This window comes from Elephas maximus, chromosome 4 (assembly GCF_024166365.1).
Source record: "Elephas maximus indicus isolate mEleMax1 chromosome 4, mEleMax1 primary haplotype, whole genome shotgun sequence".
In the NCBI taxonomy this organism is placed as follows: Eukaryota; Metazoa; Chordata; class Mammalia; order Proboscidea; family Elephantidae; genus Elephas; species Elephas maximus.
The window spans coordinates 185285850-185308881 of NC_064822.1; the positions used below are offsets into that span (position 1 = coordinate 185285850).

At 39.4% G+C, this 23032-nt stretch overlaps 1 protein-coding gene across 1 annotated transcript in view; it reads left to right on the top strand.

The window, feature by feature from the left end:
- EP300 (E1A binding protein p300) overlaps positions 1-23032 on the top strand; it is an 82408-nt gene that overhangs the window by 22465 nt on the left and 36911 nt on the right. Inside the window, exons 2-6 of the mRNA XM_049884476.1 lie at positions 1756-2393; positions 12118-12297; positions 13455-13716; positions 14498-14611; positions 16433-16678. Coding sequence (XP_049740433.1) covers positions 1756-2393; positions 12118-12297; positions 13455-13716; positions 14498-14611; positions 16433-16678 — 1440 coding nt within the window. The remainder of the gene's footprint in view (positions 1-1755; positions 2394-12117; positions 12298-13454; positions 13717-14497; positions 14612-16432; positions 16679-23032) is intronic.

Sequence of the window (23032 nt, forward strand, 5' to 3'; positions counted from 1 at the left end):
GAGGAAATTATTCTATAAAAGTCTAGACTCTAAATTATGTTGAGAGCAGTCAAGCATGACCAGATGCTTACTGTGTTGGGCATTAGGCAAGGAGTTGGTATGTACAGTGGTAAGACAAGCTTCTTCCCAAAAATTGCAATCTGGGTGCCCAAGTGGAGTGAGGAGTGGTGGTGAGGAAGAGCTCGCAGAGGTAGGGAGACAGGCACACACAGGTAATTTCAGTTCCATGATAGAATGGTACAAAAACACAGGCAGGCCATTTAGAGGAGAAGGAGTCGTACCTCTTTACCCAAGAAACGAAGATTAATAGGTCCAAGTTCAGGTAGTCCCCAACTTTAAACGGGGTTCTATTCCGAAGACTCTGAGGTCAGTTGGTTTTGATATAAGTCAAATCCCTCTTTTTTTTTTTTTTCTTTATTACCAGTATTTTTATAATCCAGTCTGTATTTGCCTTTGGGGGTTGGAAACATTATGTATAAACTTACAGTTACGATGACACCAGCTGCAACGTTATAGTAGTACGTATTACTAAGACTTAAAAAAAAAAAAAAGGTTGTAAGTACAGTTCATTATAATTCTCACATGTCATAAGTTGGGGACTACCTGTAGATCATTATTAAAGCAGGTATTTTGTTCTGGACTGTTTTTTAATAGCATAATCAGCTGTAGGTTCAAGTAAATATAACTGTTAATAGCCAGATTGCCTTTTGTAATGTGAAACTGCTTGGAGAATTAAAATGATAGAAAACTCAGACTCCTCAATCCGTATCATAGGTTCATACAGTGGTTTTTAATACGGGGCAGTTTTCCCCCTCCATAGGATGTTTGGCAGTGTCTGGAGACGTTTTTGGTGTCACAATTGGAGTAGGAATGCTACTGCCATCTTAGAAACCAGGGGTGTGCTAAGTATCTTAGAATGCACAGGACAGCCTGTCCTCCCCCCACATCAAAGAATTACCTACCCAAAGTGTCAGCAGTGCTGAGGTTGAGAAATCTTGGTTTAACCTATAATTAGCATGTAATTTTATGTAGCAGCAACAATGCCCCCTTTTTGGTGGCTGGGAGTGGCTTGTATGTTGTTGAAGAAGCCAGAGGCGTGGTTTTGTACCCTGTTCTGGCTAGCTGTTGGTTAATGAAGAAAAACTGTTCTGTTGCAGGCTGTGGGTCATTTGAGAACAACTTCATTCAGTAGAGGGCCTACTTGTGGCAGGCACTGTGATAGGAGCTGGTATAGAATGGTGGGCAGCCCTGTCCAGTGACACTCAAACAAAATGTTCTACACGTGATGGGTCGTTCGTATCAGTTTTTCATGTAGTATAATATTGTAAATACTTTGTTTTCCATTTCCATTCTTAGTTTATGTATAGACAAGTTCTTTTTAACCTCTTCTAAAGAGCTTTTTTTTTAAAGAGCTTTAGAATACTATATAGCTTAGTTGTATGTCTTTTTTTCATGACTATCAGTACACACTTGCAACAACTCATTTGTAATGGGCATTGTACTAAGATGTGATCCCTTTTTCCCATGGTCTTACCTTAGGTGCAGTTTCTTAAGTGTTTAAACCTGTTGGTCTAGCTGAATACTCCCAAACATGTGTTCTATATTATTACATAAGAAACAATACAAATAATAAATACATAGTATTCCATGGAGTGTGGATATGATTTCTAGCTGCTCATCAAGAACAAAATACAGAACAGTTTCTAATTTTGGTTTGTTCAAGCTTTAAACTTAATCTTTCTTCTTTGCTTTTAGATTTTGGCTCTCTGTTTGACTTGGAGCATGACTTACCAGATGAATTAATCAACTCTACAGAATTGGGACTAACCAATGGTGGTGAAATTAGTCAGCTTCAGACAAGTCTTGGCATGGTACAAGATGCAGCCTCTAAACATAAACAGCTGTCAGAATTGCTGCGGTCTGGTAGTTCCCCTAACCTCAACATGGGGGTTGGTGGCCCAGGCCAAGGCATGGCCAGCCAGCCCCAGCAGAACAGTCCTGGATTGGGTTTGATAAATAGCATGGTCAAAAGCCCAATGGCACAGGCAGGCTTGACTTCTCCCAACATGGGGATAAGCACCAGTGGACCAAATCAAGGTCCCACGCAGTCTGCAACAGGTATGATGAACAGTCCAGTAAATCAGCCTGCCATGGGAATGAACACAGGGATGAATGCTGGCATGAATCCTGGGATGTTGGCCGCAGGCAGTGGACAGGGGATGATGCCTAATCAAGTCATGAACGGTTCGATTGGAGCAGGTCGGGGGCGACCTAATATGCAGTACCCAAACCCAGGAATGGGAAACGCTGGCAGCTTACTGACTGAGCCACTGCAGCAGGGCTCTCCCCAGATGGGAGGACAAGCAGGATTGAGAGGCCCCCAGCCTCTTAAGGTAAGGACAGCTTTGATTTATGTGTATTAGCATGCTTTTGAGGGTCCCATGATGGTGGGAGGGCTTGAGGTCAGTTGTTCATTTATTTTTTTACTGTTCAAGTTTAATCTTCTCAGATGGTGGAGCATTTCGCACATATTATATACAAGGGATCTACTGTGTTGTCACAGCTTTTAAGAAGCCCTTATTCGATGGCACTGGGTATATCAGTTTTAAGTAAAACATTTACTTTACAACTGACAGGTATTCTGTAACTTCACAGGTTGTTCCAAATGATTGCTAGCTAATTCCTGTACTCACTGGCACAAGTACCGGAATATTTTCATCTCACTCCTAAACCCATTGTAGCCTTCACAGGCTCTTATAAAAATATCGTGTTAAGATATCTGGCATGACACTGTCTCCAGAAACACATTGTATGTTCCCACTGCTTGGGATATCCCTGGTCTTTAAGAGATTTCTTTCCATAAGAGGTTTAGTAAATGCTATTTTTATTTTTATTAGTGAATGGAAATTAAGGTACATTCATTTACAGTGAAACTTCAGCCAGCATTCCGTGTGTTTCAGATTAATCAGATTTTGGCCATTGTTTGAAAGGCTTTTATTTTAAAAATCCTACTAGCTTAGCTTTATTAAGTAAGCAGATATTAAATATATATTTTGAAAACCTTTTAATCTCTTAAATATGTGCTCTGTATAAATAATTAAAACTTAATTAGCACACATACATTTGTCTTTATTCCTCCATATTTTCCCTATGTACTCCTTTATAAAATGGGATCATACTATAGTTGCCAGTGCCTGGCATGTAGTTACTTAATAAATTTTTATTGAATGAAAGAGATGGCTTCACCAGGAAGGTGGTATTGGAGATGGGCCGTAAAGATGGGTATGGTAGCATTTTCACAAGGGTTCAGGAGCAAGCTTTCTCTATAAATCTAGGCAGGCATTAGGAGTTCTGTGTTCCTGAGACTCTTGATGGTAAGAGAGAGTTCAAGAATGAATTTAAGACATAGGAGGAATCAGGGTTGGGGGCACTGAGGTCACATGTGGCTATTTGAAAGCCCTTCAACGGTTTTTTGCTGTTCAGTAAAAAATACTGACTAGTGCTTGATACATCTTAACTTAGGAAGGGATTCTATTTAGCATCCCTTCTCTGTAGAATTTCCTTTTCTGGCACTTTTATGTTGCTGTATCAGTGTGGTTTATTTTAGAATATTTGGAGTGAGAACCACAAATAAGACAGCCAAATGTTAAGTACCTCTTCTGAGTTCTAAGAACATAGCAGTGAAGAGAAAAAAATCCCTGTCCTCCTGATGTCTGTATTCTTGGGAGAGGGGGAGGTGACAGACAGACAATGCTCATTTATTCATTCATCAAGTGTTTACTGAGCCCTAGCTTTGGTGCTGAAGATGGAGCAGTCAGTGAGCTCCTGCGCTTATGGAACTTACTTTCTAGTGTGCATGGAAGATATAAATTTACATTATCCCAGGTAAGGGCGCTAAAGAAAAATAAAGTAAGGAAGAAGGCTCGTTGGAAGAATGCCTAGACAGGGTGGGACTCTGTTCTGTTTATAATCTAAACCACAGATTTTTTTTTTTAATTAATTTTTATTGTGCTTTAAGTGAAAGTTTACATATCAAGTCAGTCTCTCATACAAAAATGTATACACACCTTGCTATATACTCCTAATTGCTCTCCCCCTGATGAGACAGCATACTCCCTCCCTCCACTCTGTCCTCGTGTCCATTCAGGCAGCTTCTGGCCCCCCCGCCTTCTCATCTCCCCTCCAGACAGCCAGTGTCAACACAGTCTCATGTGTCTGCTTGATCCAAGAAGCCGTTCTTCACCAGTAACATTTTCCATCCCATATCCCAGTCCAATCCTGTCTGAAGAGTTGGCTCCGGCAATGGTTCCTGTCTTGGGCCAACAGAAGTTCTGGGGACCATGACCTCCGGGGTACTTCTGGTCCCAGTCTGACCATTGAGTCTGGCCTTTTTACAAGAATTTGGGGTCTGCATCCCACTGTTCTCCTGCTCCCTCAGGGGTTCTCTGTTGTGTTGCCTGTCAGGGCAGTTATCGTTGTGGCCGGGCACCACCTAGTTCTTCTGGTCTCAGGCTGATGTAGTCTCCGTAAACCACAAACTTTTTGCGCTAACAGTATTTCAAGGACTGGGTATATAACAGTGAACAAAACAGGAAAAAAAGATCCCTGTCTTCATGGAGCTTATATTTTGGTGAGAGGGGAGAATTTAAATATAAAAATTTTATTATCAAATTGATCATTTCTCTTTTAAATGAGTCCCATCTACATTGTGTATTTACAAATTCATACTTGTAAAGCCTTGTAGAACAAGAACAGCTCTGTAAGTCTTTAATAAATATTGTTTAAGTTACAGAGATTTAAGGTGATACGTCTGTGTGATATGCAAAAAAGTACTTTTATAAACAACTAATTTTCTCTCTGTGGTAGAAAAAGCAAGTCATATTTTCCTATGGAAAACGCAAATAAAAAATTCAAGTCAGTGTTCAAATTGTTGGCCAGTAGTTGCACTTCCACTGTACCAGGTTCTAAAATTATCTGGTACAATTAATTATATTTCTTCCAAAACTTCTAAGAGAGTTAGATGATATTTAAAAGTCAAGAATTAAAAACAAGGAAGTTTTCAGTGAGACTTGATGACTTGAATCCTGCTGGCAAATGGTATTGGCTTTTGTACATAGTTTTTTTTGTGGACGAATCTGTGTTTTAGGATATGCAGGCAGGTTGTGCCATTATGCTGTGGAAGTCTTCCAAAGGCCTGACTAACAGTGGTCTATGGGAAGAAACTTGGATTTCACCTCCTTTTACCCTCATCTTTCATTTTTAGTAAGCACAAAATAATGAAGGCCAAAATAAAAACTGTCTTAAAGTTGCTTCTTTTTGATCAGTTGAGGAGGATACAGTAGAAGGCAGGCTAGTGCGCTGATGTTGAACTGTATCACCCGGGCTAGGTCGGAGCTGTACCGCAGCCTGCCTTCTCTGTGGCTGTGTGCTGTGACTGCCTGCTAATCAGTGCACTCTGAACTTGACAAGGCAATGTGTCTACCCTGCAAAAGTGCTGCTGACAAAAGAAAGAATTTTTGAAAATCCATTTCCTAATTGGTTCCTTTTAGCAGTTGATTCTATAAAGATTACAGCCTTGGAAACTCTGTGTGGCACTTCTACTTACTGTGTGCATTAGAGTTGCTGTAAGTCAAAATCGACTCAACAGCAGTGGCTTTTTTGTTTGCTTTAGGTACTTTAAGTGGGGGAGGACAGTAAAGTGAACTAGTAAAAGCATCATAGTTAATTGTGTGAACTGTGGAGCTCTACACCTGGGTTCAAAATGGACTCAATCCACTTTAATAGTAGCTACATTACATTGCCAAGTTGTTAGCAGGATCTGTTTTCCTTTATGTGGAACAGACTTATAATAGTAGGAAGTAACCTACCTCATAGGATTGTAGGAGAGCTAAACGAGTATATATAAGTTCTTAGTAGCACATAGTGTTTATTATTAGGATAGTAGTAGCCATCAAGGGCTTATTATTGCTGTGTTTCCATTATGTGATGTCTTTAAACATTTTTTTAGGGAGGAAAGTTTAAATCTACGTTACAGAGTTAGTTGAAATCTTCAAAAGTATAGTTCTCAGCTGTAATGGGGAAGGTGAACAACACCCCGTGAGCAGCAGTTGGCTGGAGGATTATGGGGATGCATGAGTCGGAATCGACTCAACGGCATTGGTTTTTTTTTTACTAGTAGAGACTTCAGTTGGGTTAATACTGTATAAATGTCACGGAAGGTTTTACCTTGTTTGGTGGAACTAATGCATTTCTACTCAAGAAGTGTTACCCTGGGGTATTCTTGAAAGAAAATTTTCTTCTCGGAAGGAACTGGTTTATAATTAAGGAGACAAGATTCAGAATATTATTAAGTAACAATACCAGACCATATAACTGTACCTAAATTATTTTTAGGCTCTAAATATCAAGAAGATTCTGGATATTAATAGGTATTTAATATGCATCAGGGCCATTAATTGTAACAACACCCTATGAGGATCCCTGGTGGGCAATAGTTAAGAGCTTGGCTGCTAACCAAAAAGTCAGCAATTAGAATTCACCAGCTGTTCCTTGGGAACACTGTGGGGCAGCTCTGCTCTGTCCTATAGGGTCACTGTGAGTCAAAATCAACTCGATGGCACCCGGTTTAGTTTTGCCCGTATGAATAGATTTATTCCCATTACACAGGTGAGGGAACAGGCTCGGAGATAAAGACAGTAACAGTGGAGCTGACATTAGAACTCTCGACTTTGACTTAAAAGCCCGTGAGATTAATCACTACAGTATAATGCCATTCTAAACCTACTAGCTAAAAACAGATACGAGGTTTTCATGGTTGATGCAACAGCGGACACCTCCCAACTTGTAACCTTATATACGAGCAATCATTGCTAGACTGAGACCTGTGTGAGTGGAAGCCAAGCTTGTTTCTATAATGCTGTCCATAATCCCGCATTACTGACCCCTGGCCTTTTGCAAAACACAACCCTGGAGCATCTTTGCATATCACTTTTCAGTTCTCCTTGCTCTGTAGTCCTAGATCTGGGGAAAAATAAAACAAATCTTAACCCCCTTCCCTAATTCTGGCTGCCTCACATACTGTAAAGAGGTGTGTGTTACCCACATCCAGATAGGTTCATAACCAAAATTTCATATAATTTGTGACTGATGAAATTTAAAATAAAAATAAATAACTTCTGAACCTCACTCATTCAAATGAGTATTGGCCTTTGCATTAATACCCCTTTTTTTTTTTTTCTGGAGGCGGTCAGAATGCTAATGGTGCTGGCACAGTTTTGGAGCACCTTTAAAGTTAACATCATCCTCATCCTTTTGTGATGGATTTTGCCATCTGTTCTCATAGAGTATCTAGCCTGTGCAGCTTTAAATTAAGAGAGTGATGACTGCCCTGTCTGCGTCCCTGTTTTAGAAGAGAGCCTGAGTGGCCTTGGACAGGAAGGAAGGACTAGTTAGGGCACCATCAAGTGTAAGCTGGCGTGGGGAGGAGAATTGATGTTGGGGGAAGGCTCTTGAATGCCGTGTTCTATGAGTTTAAATAGAAGGATCTCATGCTCACATTTACAATTTGGACAGGTGTGGTTCTAGGTGTGGCACACCAGTTTAAGAGGACAGGCACTAATGAGGTAATGCAGCCAGAAACTAAGGTGATGGTGTAGGAATACAGTAAAGGGAATGAATTGAAAAATAGGATTTGATGTTGTAGATTCTGAGAGATCACTTGTTCATCATCGTATCTACAGTACTGAACACAGTACCTGGAGTATTACGTGGGTATAGATACATAACGTTGACATTTGTCTAATCTAAGATCACTTGTTCATCGTCGTATCCACAGTACTTAACACAGTACCCAGAGTATTACATGGATACAGATACATAACGTGGACATTTGTCTAATCCAAGATCACTTGTTCAGCATCGTATCCACAGTACTGAACACAGGACCCAGAGTATTACATGGGTACAGATATATAACGTGGACATTTGTCTAATCCAGTAGAAATGTCTGAAAATAGTTCTGTTTTTATTCCTTAGTAAAACCTGGAGTCACACATACATTGGTTTATATTACTGTGGTACCAGCAAGTCTTATTAAGGCTTGCAGGGACTTTTGTCCCACATGTTAAATGTTCCTAAATTGTTATATATATTTTTCCTGTTTATTTGTCAGTGACTGTCACTATCATGTGTTTTTTGTGTTCCCGTTCCCTAAATTTCTGCTTTGAATGTATTGGGAGTTTAGAAGCAACCTGTAGAGTCAGATTTTTAAAAAAGAAAAGTGATTCCCTACAGGCCCTTTCTGAGATTCCGTAGTGAAGTCCTTTGCATCTAATTTTTGTCTTAGATGCCTAGGGCTGTTTGCAGCTTCCTGGTCCTCTGCATTTTTAGTTTAGGTGAATATCTGTATCGTTGTGGTCCAGGTAGGTATTTGGACATCAGCAGCACATTAGCTGTGGAGAAGAGAGCACAATCAAGTAACTTTAACCACAGTCTATTATATTTGGTGGGCAAGGGGGCGGAGGGGGCCTGTGAGGCAGAAGGGGTAGCAACGGGGAGGTTGGTTGTGTTTCACTTTCTAACTCTGGCAGCAGACCTCTGAGGGAGACTAAAAAACAAAAGCCTGAGAGTCTTTGTTGGTCAGGATGACCAGAAGTGTCAGTAATGAATTACTGCCAGCTTGACCAGCCAGCCGTCAGTACAGTCTTTGTTTATGTAAGAGTTTTTAGGTAATTGAGGAACCCCACAAGGTCAGGACTGGTTGAAATTCAGTTAGTCTGGGCGAGGCAGGGTCCATGTGAATAAACATGAACTGATAGATTCTGTGCTTATTAAGAAGAGGTATCAAGGCAGGTTGCAAGTTCCAGCATTTGATTTACTCAAATAGTGGCCTCTTAAAAGCATAATTTATTAACTATTGGGCTTTTTTTTTTGTATCATGCAGATTCTATGATAAAGTGGATTTCATATCCTTTGTTTTGAATTTCAATCACATGTTAATAGAAAACACAATGAAGTGAATGTAACTCCCCTAAGTGTTGTTGTTAGGTGCTCTCAGTCAGTTTTTCAACTCACAGCAACCCCATGTGTTAACAGAGGAGAACTGCCCTATAGGGTTTTCTAGGCTGTAATCTTTATGGGAGCAGATCACCAGGTCTTTGTCCCTCGAAGCCGCTGGGGGAGTTTGAACTACCAGCCTTCCCGTTAGCAGTATAGGCTGTGCATGTTATTGGAACCATATTAGCATAAATACTAGTACTTCAACTGTAGCAGCAGCAGCACTTGCAGCCACATTGAAAACTACCAAAAGCAGCCTGAACTTAGAGTGAACCTGTTTCTGTATTTGATTGTTCCCGAGATTGTCGTGGCCAGATTCACTTAGGAAATTCCAGTTATTGGAAATTGAATCAACAAGTTTTTTACTCTGGATGCTTCCCATTTGGGCAGCCCATTCTTCTGTGCCTTCATCCAGACTTGCCACCTGCCTCCGTCTCACTCCCCAGTTGTCTTTGGAGCATTTAGGCAATTTACTTAACTTCTCTGAAGCTCTGAGCGCATCTAGGAAGGGAAATATAAGTGTTTTGTAACTTTTTTTTTTTTTTTTTTGCCTTTCCACTACAGGCAAATCTTTGAGCTGATAAAAGATTCGTATTCATATTGATTTGGAAGGTATAGATAATGTATAAGATTTAAAGAACTGACTTTTATTTCCTGAGGCTCTTACTTATTTTTTGGCTTTTAGATAGTTTCTGTTTTCCTGAGTCAGTGAGCTATGGTATTGATCAAGCTTAGGGTGTCTAGATGTTGAGGCTTCAGAGGGAAATGAACTGTGGTTTTTGCCCTTTTGTGCATGGTCTGGAATAGAAGAGGCACACATTTAAACAGATTGTCACCCATGCTGTATTATAAACAAAGGCATGAACACTTGTGGCAGGGTGCAAAAAGAGCTCTTTAATGCCCAACAGAGTAGAAAGCTGCCTCACAGAGGTGGTAACATTTGGGAAATGTATCTTAAAGGATGACTAGAATCTGCAGCTGCTTCTTAATTATAGGTTGTACCAGCTAAGCAAACAACACAAAATGAAAATTAAATTGCCTCAAAACCAACAGAGCCCCGTTCTGCTCATAAACTTGGGGTCGCCACAAGCTGCAGGCAACTCAGCACCACTGGTTTTGGTTTTACCAATTTAGTGTTTTATTTCTTTATAGGTTAGCCTCAAGGAGTCAAATAGGAAAGGAAGTGTGCCACCACTTATTTTAGGGCAAAGGAAAAGCTTAAGGCAAATGCTGGAGACTCAAGCATGATGCTCCCAGTTTCATAAGTAATGAGTTTAAGAGGTAGTAGGATACTCTGAAGGAGCCCTGGTGGCACAATGGTTAAGCACTTGAATGCTAACTGAAAGGTCGGTCAGTGGTTCAAACCCACCAGCTGTTCCACGGAAGAAACGTGTGGCAGTCAGCTTCCATGAAGACTGTAGTCTTGGAAACCCTATGAGGCAGTTCTACTCTGTTCTATTGGGTCACTTTGATTCGTGATCAACTTGAAGGCAGTGGGGCGGGAAGATACCCTGGAGAAATAATTAGACCTCATGAAGGCCCTAGTATACTGTGTTTGTTCCCTTATGAATAGAAAGAGGCAAAGACAGAAGGTAAGGAAACCTCTTGGAGGCAGTCTACACAAGCAGTGATAAGGGGCTTGAATTAAGACAGTGACAGTGAGAATGGAGACATGGGAAGGATTTTAGGGAGTATGTGTGTATGCTAGATGTAGTATTTGAAGTATCCTTTGACAGGACTGAATCTGGCAAAGAGGATTGTATCTGGCAGAGAGAGGGGTAGAATCCACCTAATGTGACTGCTGTTAAGTGAGCACTAGCGGTGACTTCCTCAGTTTCCATTCGGAGTGCTTGCCTTGTGTTTCTAGTAGGTGATGACTGACTTTTAGTTGGGATCCTATGGGGAAGAATAGAATTGAAGGGGATACTTCTAATTTTATATTTAAGGTATAAAGGTGACCCCAGTTTGAATTATTCAAATACCCATTTTGGGTGATTTTTTAAAATGATTGTAACAGTAAATTTCATCATTGTTATCAGTAAAACATTTGACCTTTGAATAATTAATACTGTCCTTTTCGTTAATCATTAATACAGTATGATTGCCCTAATGGGCTTTAATAAATACAGCAGAAAAGAAACTACTTTTTAAAGTACATAGGGTCACAAACTCAAACTATTTTAAGGGCGAAGCAGGTAACTTAATGAATAGCTAGGCTTAAGACCACAAGGAATTCTATAAATTCTGGAGTTTGCATGTTTCATACATCTAAAGGATTCAGGTTCACAAGGCTTAAAAAAAAAAATACACCATTGGGCCACTAAGTAAAAAAGGATCTGTCTCCCACACCACCTGTTCGCTGCCTTTTTTATAAACAAAATGCTATATGAAGCATTTGAATGCTTTGAACATGTCAAACTATAATTTATTTAGGGGTTAGATGGTTTATTAAGTTGAATTGAATTTACGAAATCATAGTTAATTTGAACATTAAATGAAAGTACATAAACATTAGTGTCATGTGTGACTTGATGGAAGTAGCACATCTTGTTTAGTAGATAGTTTAATGAAAATGCTGATAAATTTTTCTAAAACACCTTTATCTCAAATATTTACAGAAAATAGCTCTGTAAATTTATTGTACCTCAGGCCCCTAAATTTTGATTTTGAAAATGTGATTATTTTCATGAGCATACTTTCATGCAGCCTGTTTTATAATAAGCAGAGAAAATTTTCTTTATAAAAAGACTCAATACAGTATTCTGTATCATATAGTTGTTAAGAGGTTTGATTCCCAGCTCTGCCATTTATAAGCTGTGCAGTCTTGGGCAAGTTACTTAACACAATGGTGTCTCAGTTTCTCTTGTTTTTATAACTCTTATCTCCTAGGGCTGTAAAAATTAAAAGAGTTAATACACAGGTAAATGCTAAGACATACAGGAAGCATTCAAATAAATGTGTACTTTTTTTTTAAATTGTCTTTTTAAGTTGGAAAGGGAATGATAATGTTGTCCATTAAGATGTGAGAGGGAACTTCATTTCTCTTCTGTTTGTTACTCTTAGATGGGGATGATGAGCAACCCCCCTACTCCTTATGGTTCGCCATATACTCAGAATTCTGGACAGCAGATTGGAGCCAGTGGCCTTGGTCTCCAGATTCAGACAAAGACTGTACTACCAAATACCTTATCTCCATTTGCAGTGGACAAAAAGGCAGTTCCTGGTGGAGGAATGCCCAACATGGTGGGTAGCAATCTGTTACAAACTTCTCTTAACAAAAGAATTATATTAAACTTTTCATGCCTTCTGTTATACACAGAGTATATTTTTTTTTACTATACACATAAGGTTTATACACACTAGAAACCTAAGTAAATGTGTAATGGACAACCCTTGTGAGCAGGGAGGCAGTGCTGTTTTGTTCCTTGTGGTATTGATCAGCGAGGGTGCTGATCCAAATAGGAGCAAGTGAGGCTGCTACAGGGACGTTTCAGGGACCTGCCATCTATCTAGCAGATTCTGCTTGTGAGCACTTGGGTAGGATAGGAAAAGTGAGGTCTTTCGCTTCTTGGCCAAAGGACTCTGGCAAAGGATCCCAACTCTCGATGACCATATCTAGTGATTTGTATTTGATATTACTGCACACTCGAAAGGTTTTAAACTATTGTTGTAAACTGATTTTTGCCATGGAGAAATTTCAGAAGCTTCTAACATTGCTTTTTTTTTTTTTTTTTTTAAAAGCAAAACCATTTCTAGTTACAAATGTGTTAAGTAGTCTGCACTCAACTTTGGAAAAAATTGCCTGCGATGATTTTCTCTCTCTCCTCTCACATGTTTAAGTTTCTTGTTGTATGGTCATTGAATGCCTGCATTCCAGATGGTCTGCTAAGTACTAGAGATAACAGAGATGGATAAAACATGGCATCCCTGTCACGGAAAATAATATTAAATATTTGTTTTTTTATTGGGAAAACAAAATTTCTTCCTGAGATTACAAAAACTAATTTTTTATCCAACCGAGAGGCCCCTGCTGAGTCTACCAAGAAGCTTTCCATTCTTTAAAACCTAGTGTGGATAGGCTCTTCTCTGTGAGTCCTGCTCTGCTCCTTCTCTCCCACCAGAGGTGGCTGTGTCCTTATCTTTGCTCCTGCTCTCTGTTCATTTACATACTGGTGTTGTAGTAATTTATTGTTTTCTCACTGTATTGAAGTGCTTGATGGTAGGAGCCATACTTTGTCTTTGAATCCCCTGTGTCAAAAAAGGAAAAAAAAAAAGCCTGGCATATGTAGTCTGTCGCCCATAAAGGCTTTAACTGAAAATGTCCAGGTCCCTGTTTTATTAAAGAGAGAGCACACTGTGACACCTAACACTGAATGTGTCTTTATTGTTACACCCCTAAGGGCCAACAGCAGGCTCCACAGGTCCAGCAGCCAGCCCTGGTGACTCCAGTAGCCCAAGGGATGGGCTCTGGAGCACACACGGCTGATCCGGAGAAGCGCAAGCTCATCCAGCAGCAGCTGGTTCTCCTGTTGCACGCTCACAAGTGCCAGCGCCGGGAGCAGGCTAATGGGGAAGTGAAGCAGTGCAACCTTCCCCACTGCCGCACCATGAAGAACGTCCTCAACCACATGACCCACTGCCAGTCAGGCAAGTCCTGCCAAGGTGAGTGGGCTCCCAGGGTTGGTGTACGTGGTAGATAATGTTTCTAGATAAAAATACAGTCAGAGAGAAAAGAGGAAATTTGATCACGTCGATTTCGAGATCCCATTTTTTTAATAGGATCTTTGTGTTTAAAAAAACCAAAAACCCATTGCCATCGAGTCAGTTCTAACTCGTAGTAACCCTATAAGACAGTACAGCTGCCCCCACAGGGTTTCCAAGCGGCTGGTGGATTCAAACTGCTGCCCTTCTGATTAGCAGCTGAGCTTTTAACCTCTGCGCCATCAGGGCTCCTACTAGGGCATGAAAAAGTCAGGGGTCTTCCCTTTGGTGATGACCCTCATTGACTTTGATTGACCCCAGCATAGCATACTTTAAATACTGTTGAAGATTTGCTGTCATAACGGCAAATACTAAACAGTGTTACCAAATCTAATACAATTTTTGTATTTACAGAGTCATTAAAAATCTTTTTATAGGCATGTGTAGTCATGATACTGGTTTCGAATATCTTAGAATAAAGTAGGTTGTACAGCATACTGTTTAAAAATTCAGGCTCTGCGGCCAGGCTACTGGGTAGCTGTATGACTTTGTGTATATTCTTTAACCATTTTTTGCCCATTTTCTTCACCGTAGAATGTATTAATAGGAGCTACCCTAGAGGGTTGTTAAGAAGATGAGATAAATGAGTACATCTGTAGCATTCACTAAGTGCTCAATAAGTGCTAGCTATTATGAATATTTATTAATATAAAGATATAACCTGCACTTCTCTTCTCTTCAGTGGCACATTGTGCATCTTCTCGCCAGATCATCTCACACTGGAAGAACTGTACAAGGCATGATTGTCCTGTGTGTCTTCCTCTCAAAAATGCTGGGGATAAGAGACATCAACAGTGTAAGTGAGGAAATCTTTGAAGCTTTATACCAAAATGATTTTTGGAATTTCACCAGTGTGATTCGATGGGATTTTTGAAGTACTTTCTGATTATGGGAGGTTCCTATGACTGCCTGATACGGTCACACTGTGTTGACAGAATGTTTTTTTCCTTTCCGTTAATCTACGTCCCATTACCTCGTATCAGTGCATGAATTGAACTGCTTGTTAGCTAAAAGAAGATCCAGAAACTTTTAGTATTCATGCTTATTAAAACACAGTTTGTCAGATTCTTTCTTTCTGCCTAGTCACATTGGAAATGTTTCATTTTTAAATCCGTGCAGGCTAAGCTGCTTCCCCGCATTATTTGCCACATTCTAATTAAAACATAAAAAGATGGGTATGGAAGGTATGGTGGTTATACTATTGCGAAGTATTGATAGAAGGAGATAAAGCACTGCTGTACCTGCTCTGGAATCAGAGGTCCCTACCCAGTGGTATTAGACAGGAGAACTGAAGGAGTGGTGCAGAGGTTTTCAGATGATGTCATGACCTTCAATATTCGATGAAGTGAATTTAGTTAGGTTACTGGATATAAAAAAAATCAGTGATTTTCTTACGTATAGAAAAAAAGGTGGGAGAAACTACCCATTTAAAATAGCAACCAAAAAAGTGATAAATAGGAAACTTCATTACTAAATGAGCTTTCTAGGAAAGTCCATATATTACTGAATGACTACAAAAACAGATTGATTAAATGGAAGAATAAATGCCAAGATCTGGATGAGCAGGCTTGATACTGTTTTAAAAGTCAGTTTTATACACTCTCAATGAGATTATTTAGGGAAGTTAATAAAGTGATCTTGAAGTTCACCTGGAAGGACAAATCTGTGCGAATATCCAGGAAAACATATAATAAGGAGTATGATAAGGTAGTTTTCCCCTACTGAATTTAAAGGCATAAAAATTACACAAGTTTGATACCTGCGGGAAAGTACCCAGGTTAGTAAAAGAGAATAGAAAAATTCAGAAGCATCCCAGTGTGTGCACACAGAATTTATTGCCTGCAAAAGGCCGTAATTGAAATTAGTGAGAAGACTGAAAAGCCTTACAAGAACCAGGCAGATAAGCTGGTTTCTCTAAGGCTCCTACGACGATAGAGAACTTAATGCTCCATTTTAAACACTTGAAAACTTAAAAATTGTTGCTTCAGCATCAGGCGAGGTACTGTTCTCTCTGTGACCTAAGTATTTAGATAGTTTGAAATTATTTTAATAAGAAAAAATGGAGGTCATTTTTATAATCCTGGAATGGACAAGAGTAATATAAAGAGATGGTTTTAGAAGTACAGCTACCACGTCTCCTCTCTGGAAACAAACTATTAAGCAGGGTTGGAAGAGAAATTTGGAAGTGTATGTGCAGCGTGCAGAAAAGAGATTCTTAATAAAGAAATCATAAGTGGCCAGTAGAAAATGGAGGATAGTTGAAACAACCCCAAAAACACAGCAATGTTCACTTTTAAGAAATAAGATACCATTTCTCCTGTCGTGTTGGCTAAAATGATAGTACTGCTGTTGACATTTGTATGACCCTTAGACCCTCATACCCTTTTGGTGGGAACACTGGTGCAGCTTTTCCTGGCAGTGATCCCCCTTGATCCATCAGCTCTGCATCTAGAAATTTTTCCAAGTAAATAATGGGAGACAGGATACATGTACTGAGATGTTTCATAATCACATGAATGATAATTCTGTGTTTTTTTTTTTTTGAGATTCATTCATACACTTTGGTCTTTCCTGTCGCTGTCTTTAATGTTGGAATACCATTTCTTTTGTCTTCTAGCAATTTTGACCGGAGCAGCTGTTGGACTTGCAAATGCAGGTTCTCTAGGGGTGGGGCAGCAGTCTGCCCCCAGCCTAAGCACTGTCAGTCAGATCGACCCCAGCTCTATAGAGCGAGCCTATGCAGCCCTTGGACTGCCCTACCAAGTCACCCAGATGCCAGCACAAGCCCAGGTGCAAGCGAAGGGTCAGCAGAGCCAGCAGTCTGGGCAGTCTCCCCAAGGCATGCGCCCCGTGAGCAACATGAGTAAGTTTGCATGCTCCTAGTAACAGGCGTGGCATTGCTCGTGTGTGTAAGTGCTCTTTCCAAATGCAGTACTCACTCTTTAACTTAGTTTAAGGTTAGTTTCTCTTGCTTTGTTTCTGTCTACTTGATGGATTTTTGAAATTTTTAGTTACAGCATAAAAGGCCCTTTTTAAGTCATCTACCAGAGTACCTGCTAATAGTTTATATTCTCCGGATCACTTTATGCAGATATTTGGCTATATTTGCAGGTATGGGATCACATACATTATTCTTTAACAGGGTAGGCGTTTTTTCTCTCGTAATACTCAGTGTCTCCTTTTGTATAGTACTTCGTTGTATATAATAATCGCTTGCAGGTCGACATTTAGGTTTCCAGGTTGTTTTTGTTTTTTTTCCCCTGCTTTAAACCCCACAACAGAAATGTCCCTTGTTTTGGTTTAAAATGTGCAGAAATGAGTGCGTTATCGTTAGTACTGCTTTTCAGATACCTGGCGGGGAGTCCCTTTTGAAATAGTTTTTGAATGCACTTGTTTGCCTTATCTCTTCTTGTGGTGTGACTGGGAGGGGAGGGGGAGAGAGAGAGGTTTTCTAATATCCTGACTTTTTTATTTTGGGCATATTTGTTTCTCTAATTGTATATGATAAAATGGGAGAACTTTGCTCTATGATTATTGCTTTGCTACCAGGAAGTTGAACATTAAAAAAATTTTTTTTAATAGTTACATATCCACTGCTAATGAGTCTGCAGCCTTTGATACCTTGCCTTTTATTATGAGATCATGTATTCTTGATGGTGAAGTTTTGCTTAGCTAGAAAGTAGTCTGATTCTGAATAATCTACTGTGTATTTTCCTATGATACCCGTTTTCACCCTACTATTAATATTCACAGTAGGCTTTGGTTTCTGACCATTACTGTTTGATCTTAAACGAGGGAATAAAATTGGGCACACTGCCCTTAACAAAATGTAATCTTATTAGTTTTTGTTGTTTTTAATTTGTAAGATTACAGGTAATTTTACATATCCAGTATGGAACAGTCATTCTACTGTCCAGAAATAAACATAGTTAAAATTATCTCACCCTTCAGGTTACGGTCTCTGTGTCTGAGATGTCTCAGTTATGCTTCATATACTGTTTTATAACTTGCTTTTTATTTTGAGCATTTTTACGTATAAGTGGAGGTCCACATCATTCTTGATAATTACATAATACTAATCTTCTGAGAGTCCCTGGGGGCCACGGACGGTGAAGTGCTTGACTACTAGCCGAAAGGTTGGCAGTTCAAACCCACCCAGAGGTACCTAAGAGGACAGGCCTGGCACTCTGCCTCCAAAAGGTCATGGCCTCGAAGCCCCTGTGGAGCAGTTGTGCCCTGCACACATGGGGGTCGCCATGAGTTGGAATCTACTTGAGGGCAACTAACAACAGATCTTTTACAGTAAGATTTTTATCACAACTCACTAAATACTTGGAAGGATAGATCAGTTTATTCTATAATTTTCTAAATTGCTTCTTTAGCTAATTTTTATAAAAAGAAATCATATAGTTTTTCAGATGTTTTAGTACAGCAAATTTACTTTTTTCTCTTTCTCTTCCGTAGTGTGTTCTGTTGCACCCATTTTTACCATTTCTACTTCTTGTATTGACAGTCCAGGCATTCTTCTTCCTTTTTTTTTTTTTAACTAATACTGTAAAAGTATTTGAAATCTAATGATTAGTTTTTTAGCACAGCTTGAGCCACATACTGTAATATTTTAATGATACTATTTTTATAAACAGTGCTCAACAAAGACTGTTCTCTCAAAGTTAAAATTCTGAGAGTGGAAAAGCAGACCCTTTGAGCCCCACCAGTTTGTTTTGATTTTTAATAATTTGGATCCAAGATGCCAGTGGTGGTGTTAGGTGCCATTGAGTAGATTTTGACTCATAGCAGCCTTATGTGTAACAGAATGAAACACTGCCCAGTCCTGTGCCATCCTCAAAACTGTTGTTATGCTTCAGCCCATTGTTGCAACCACTGTATCAGTACATCTCGTTGAAGGTCTTCCTCTTTTTCCCTAACCCTCTACTTTACCAAGCGTGATGTCCTTCTCCAGGGACTGGTCCCTCCTGATAACATGTCCAAAATACATGAGACAAAGTCTCCCCATCCTTGCTTCTAAGGAGCATTCTGCCTGTACTTCTTCCAAACAGATCTGTTTGGTCTCCTGGTAGTCCGTATTCTCTGCCAGCACCATAATTCAAAGGCATCAGTTCTTCTGCAGTCTTCCTTATTCATTGTCCAGCTTTTGCATGCATATGAGACAGTTGAAAATATCATGGCTTGGGTCAGGTGCACCTTAGTCCTCAAAGTGACATCTTTGCTTTTTAGCACTTTTTAAAGAGGTCTTTTGCAGCAAAAGACCCACAGTGGAATGCATCGTTTGATTGCCTGACTGCTACTTCCCTGGATAGTGTCAGGGAATTTCTGATTCTTCCAGTCAGCTTTGTAAGTCAAATTTTGCAGTCATTACTGAGACTATTTTAGCAGTGTTAGCACTCTGTCAGACTGGTTCTTTAATATACCTTAGAGTCTTCATTCCTGCCTTTTTGGTGTTCAGTGCTTGATCAGTTGATTTCATTCCTGAAAGCGTTCTCAAAAAGGGATCATTTCTTGTTTTTAACTAGTCAGGAACTTAGATAAATTTTTCTTAAATTTCTGTGCCCTGTACCCATAAACCATTTTGTGTTTTTCACTATTCAGTGAGAAGAAGTGTTAACTTGCTAAGTAATCATATGACCACTTTCTCTGAAAAACTGGACCAGGAGGTGGAATGAGGAGAGAACCTGCCTTTGCGGGGTTGTTTTTAGCTCTTCTGTATTAAAAGTACATGCAAAAGAGTGAGGAACAGAAAGATGGACCTGGGGTCTTCCTTTTTCCCCCTTTTCTTTTATATCCTTTGATTTGGACTTCAGATGGTTCTTTCTCTCCCTTTCCATGTTACACAGAGTGCCTCTTGCCTCTTTCTTTGTGTTTAGGATCTTGTCCCAATGCAGTTGTCTACTCCTGGCCTGAGTTTTTGTTTTTAGAATTGGGTATTTCCCATTCATCTTTCAGACTAATGTGTATAGTTCCTTTTCCTCTCCTTTTATAGTATCTGCGTATGTACATTTGTATATACCCACAAAATTATTTGGACATTAGCTTCTTGAGGTTTCTTTTTTTCCCCTTTCTTAGTGTGTTTATTTTAGGGTCAGGATTAAGATTAATCAAATTTTCATCTCTCTCTCAGTTTTCAGTGAGCCAAAAACCTCTAGAATACTTCATTCATTTCTTCTGCTGTTAGAGCCCCCTTCCCCTTTTTTTAAATTATTGTGAAAATATGCATAACAAAAATACTCAACCTCATCAGTTTCTACATGTACAATTCAGTGACACTGATGACATCCTTCAAGTTGAGCAGCCATTTTCACCATCCTTTTCCAAATCCTTCCACCACCTTTAACATAAACTTGGTGCCCCCCCCCGCTACCCCCACCACCACCACCCCCAGTAAAAACTCCTTTTTTCCCCCCTTCCTCCCACCCTTGGTAACCACTGATAGTCTTTGGTTTATATGTTTGCATGTTGCATATAAATGAGATCGTATAGTAGATCCCATCTTGGTCTCTAGTTTTGAAAACTAAGTATGACAACATGCTCTACTTCCCAGCGTAGAGTTTCTGTTTACCAAAGAAAACCCAGATAGGCAAAGGCTACTTACGCTGTATTTTTCCTTTTATACCAGAACCCTTTTAATAATGAGTGCTATATGTTCATGTTGTGTGGAAGGTGTCACTTTGTATTTTCATTTTCTTATGAATTCCCTGAAGCCTGTATAAATAAAGGAAATAATCAAAATGGAGTCACCGTGACTGAGTCTTTAAAGGGTTTTAAACTTCTATAAAAAAGCACTTATTGCATATTATAAACAAGTGACTGCTTTTTCACATCACAACAAAATCTTAAGCAATTTATTTTAACCAAAATTTTATATTTTTCGCTAATGTTTATATCAGAGCTTTTTGACTATAAATGCCTTTTTCAAGTTTTTTAAGTGATTCCTTAAATCTTCTGTCTTTATTAGAATTTTATAATGGAATTTACTGGGATGATAATAATTTTATATTCTTACAGTTGATGATGGTCATAAATATGGCCCTGGAGTTTCAGCTTGATCTTAACCTAGTACCATATTCTTGGAGAAAGTAAAGAAATATACGCAATTGTTAAAACCCAAATAAGTACTGATAAATCTGTTTTCTTACCGTTTTCATGTCTCTTACGAGTTTGAAATACTAGACAAAGCTGTTCTCATTCACCAACTACCTTTATTTTAGGATGGCACTTGGGGGTCAGTCGTGATCTGGTAGGCTAAATTCATGAATGAGACCATGTTTTGTCCTTAATGGTGTAAGATTTTTATCTCATCTGTAAACAAAAGCAGTATACTTCCATTTATTTGGCAACCTATAATGTTTAGCTTGGATGTTAACCTACTAGTAATTGTGGAGACAAGATTCAAACCTCACTAATTGGATCACAGAGAACATGCCCCTACCCAGTGTGTGTGGAACCTTGAAACATCACAGGGCTTAAAGATAGGGACTCTGACTTCTTTACGCCTTTTATCGCCAACATATACCATCTTGATCATCTCCTAGTAGGAGCTCAGAAAAGGCACATTCGCTGAACTCACACAGAAAGGCAGAGCTGGAGCAGAAATCCGTGCCATTCAGCCAATAACGCATCTGACGCTGGAGCCAGTGGTGGTTCAGTGGTGGATTCTCACCTTCCATGTGGGAGACCTGGGCTCCATTCCCAGCCAGTGGACCTCATGCACAGCCACCACCTGTCGGTGGAAGCTTGCATGTTGGTTGATGTGATGCTGAAAAAGTTTCCGTGGAGCTTCCAGACTGAGAAGGGATAGCAGGAAAGACCTGGGAAACGAGTGCTTAGTTGTGTCACGTCTCACTCAGTCACTTACGGTATTCTTGGGGGTCCTGCCAAGAGCATGGATTGGGTATCTAGTTAAAAATCTAAGACAAAAACTTTGTTTAGGAAATTAGAACCATAAAAAAGTATCCCTCCAACAGAAACTTAAAATCTTCTAGGTTTTTCCATCGTACTTGCCACAGGTCTAAGGTAAAGGTAAGAATTTAGTAACTACTTTTCCGTGTTTAAATCTGAGTACAATTTTTTCCCCTAGATTTCTTTTGAAATTTTCAAACCTATATTAAAGTTAGAATAGTCCAGTAGCACTATATATTGTATTCTTTACCTAGACTCACTAATTTTTAGTATTTTTGCCACATTTGCTTTGTTTTTGTGTAAACTTGAGACATCCTGACACTTCTGTTTCAGCGTATGTCTCTTGAAGAAAAGGACATTGTTTTCCATAACCACAATACCAGTATCACACCTGAGAAATGCAACATTTAGTTTAATAATTAGATCCAGGTGAAACATTTTGGGGACAAATATGTCATAAATGGTGGTGTGAATGTGATCAGTGTTACTTTCAATATAAAAAATTCTTGGGACTCTTTTTTTGCCTTTAAGTAGCCTTTATAGTATCTTAGTTTTCTTTTTATTGCCGACCTTCAAATTATTGATTAACTTACTCTCTTACAGCCATCTTATGAAAATTCTGGAACTGTTAATACCAAGAACTTGCCTCTTGGCTTCGTTTTGTATGCTCTCGTTTGATGTAGCCGTAATCTCTAGTTGATGCTCCTAGACTGTCAGCTCTTTATAAAGAAAAAATTTATGTTTATGAGTCTGTGTCATCTTATCTTTACCTGAGGAATACAGTACAGGTTTCCCCTGCTATCCAAAAGCAGAATGTCCCTGTGAAACCTTTCATAAACCGAATGGCATAAAGCAGAGAAGCAGTTTTCATTAATTTATATGAGAAAAATTTTTTAGAATTCCCAGACCCAAAAAAATAACATACCAAATAATACCAAGTAACATACAAAGCCTAAAATAATACTAGCATATAGTGAAAGCAGCAATGATGTAAGTACACAGCCTAGGTAGGAATCATGTCTATACAGTATAGCATCACTTCCCAGAATCAGGAATCTAGTGAGCACACTGGGAGGTTGGGAGGTGGTGGTAGTAGCCTAGCTGGCAGTGGCACACGTGCCTGGGTTGAAGGGCCAGGATTCGAATTCCTCAGAAGAGTCCATTATATTAACCGTATGTGCCAGGGCGTCTTAGTTGTCCTAGGGCTGCTATAATAGAAGTACCACGAGTGCATGGCTTTAACAAAGAGACATCTATTCTCTCACAGTCTAGGAGGCTAGAAGTCCTAATTCGGGGTGCCAGC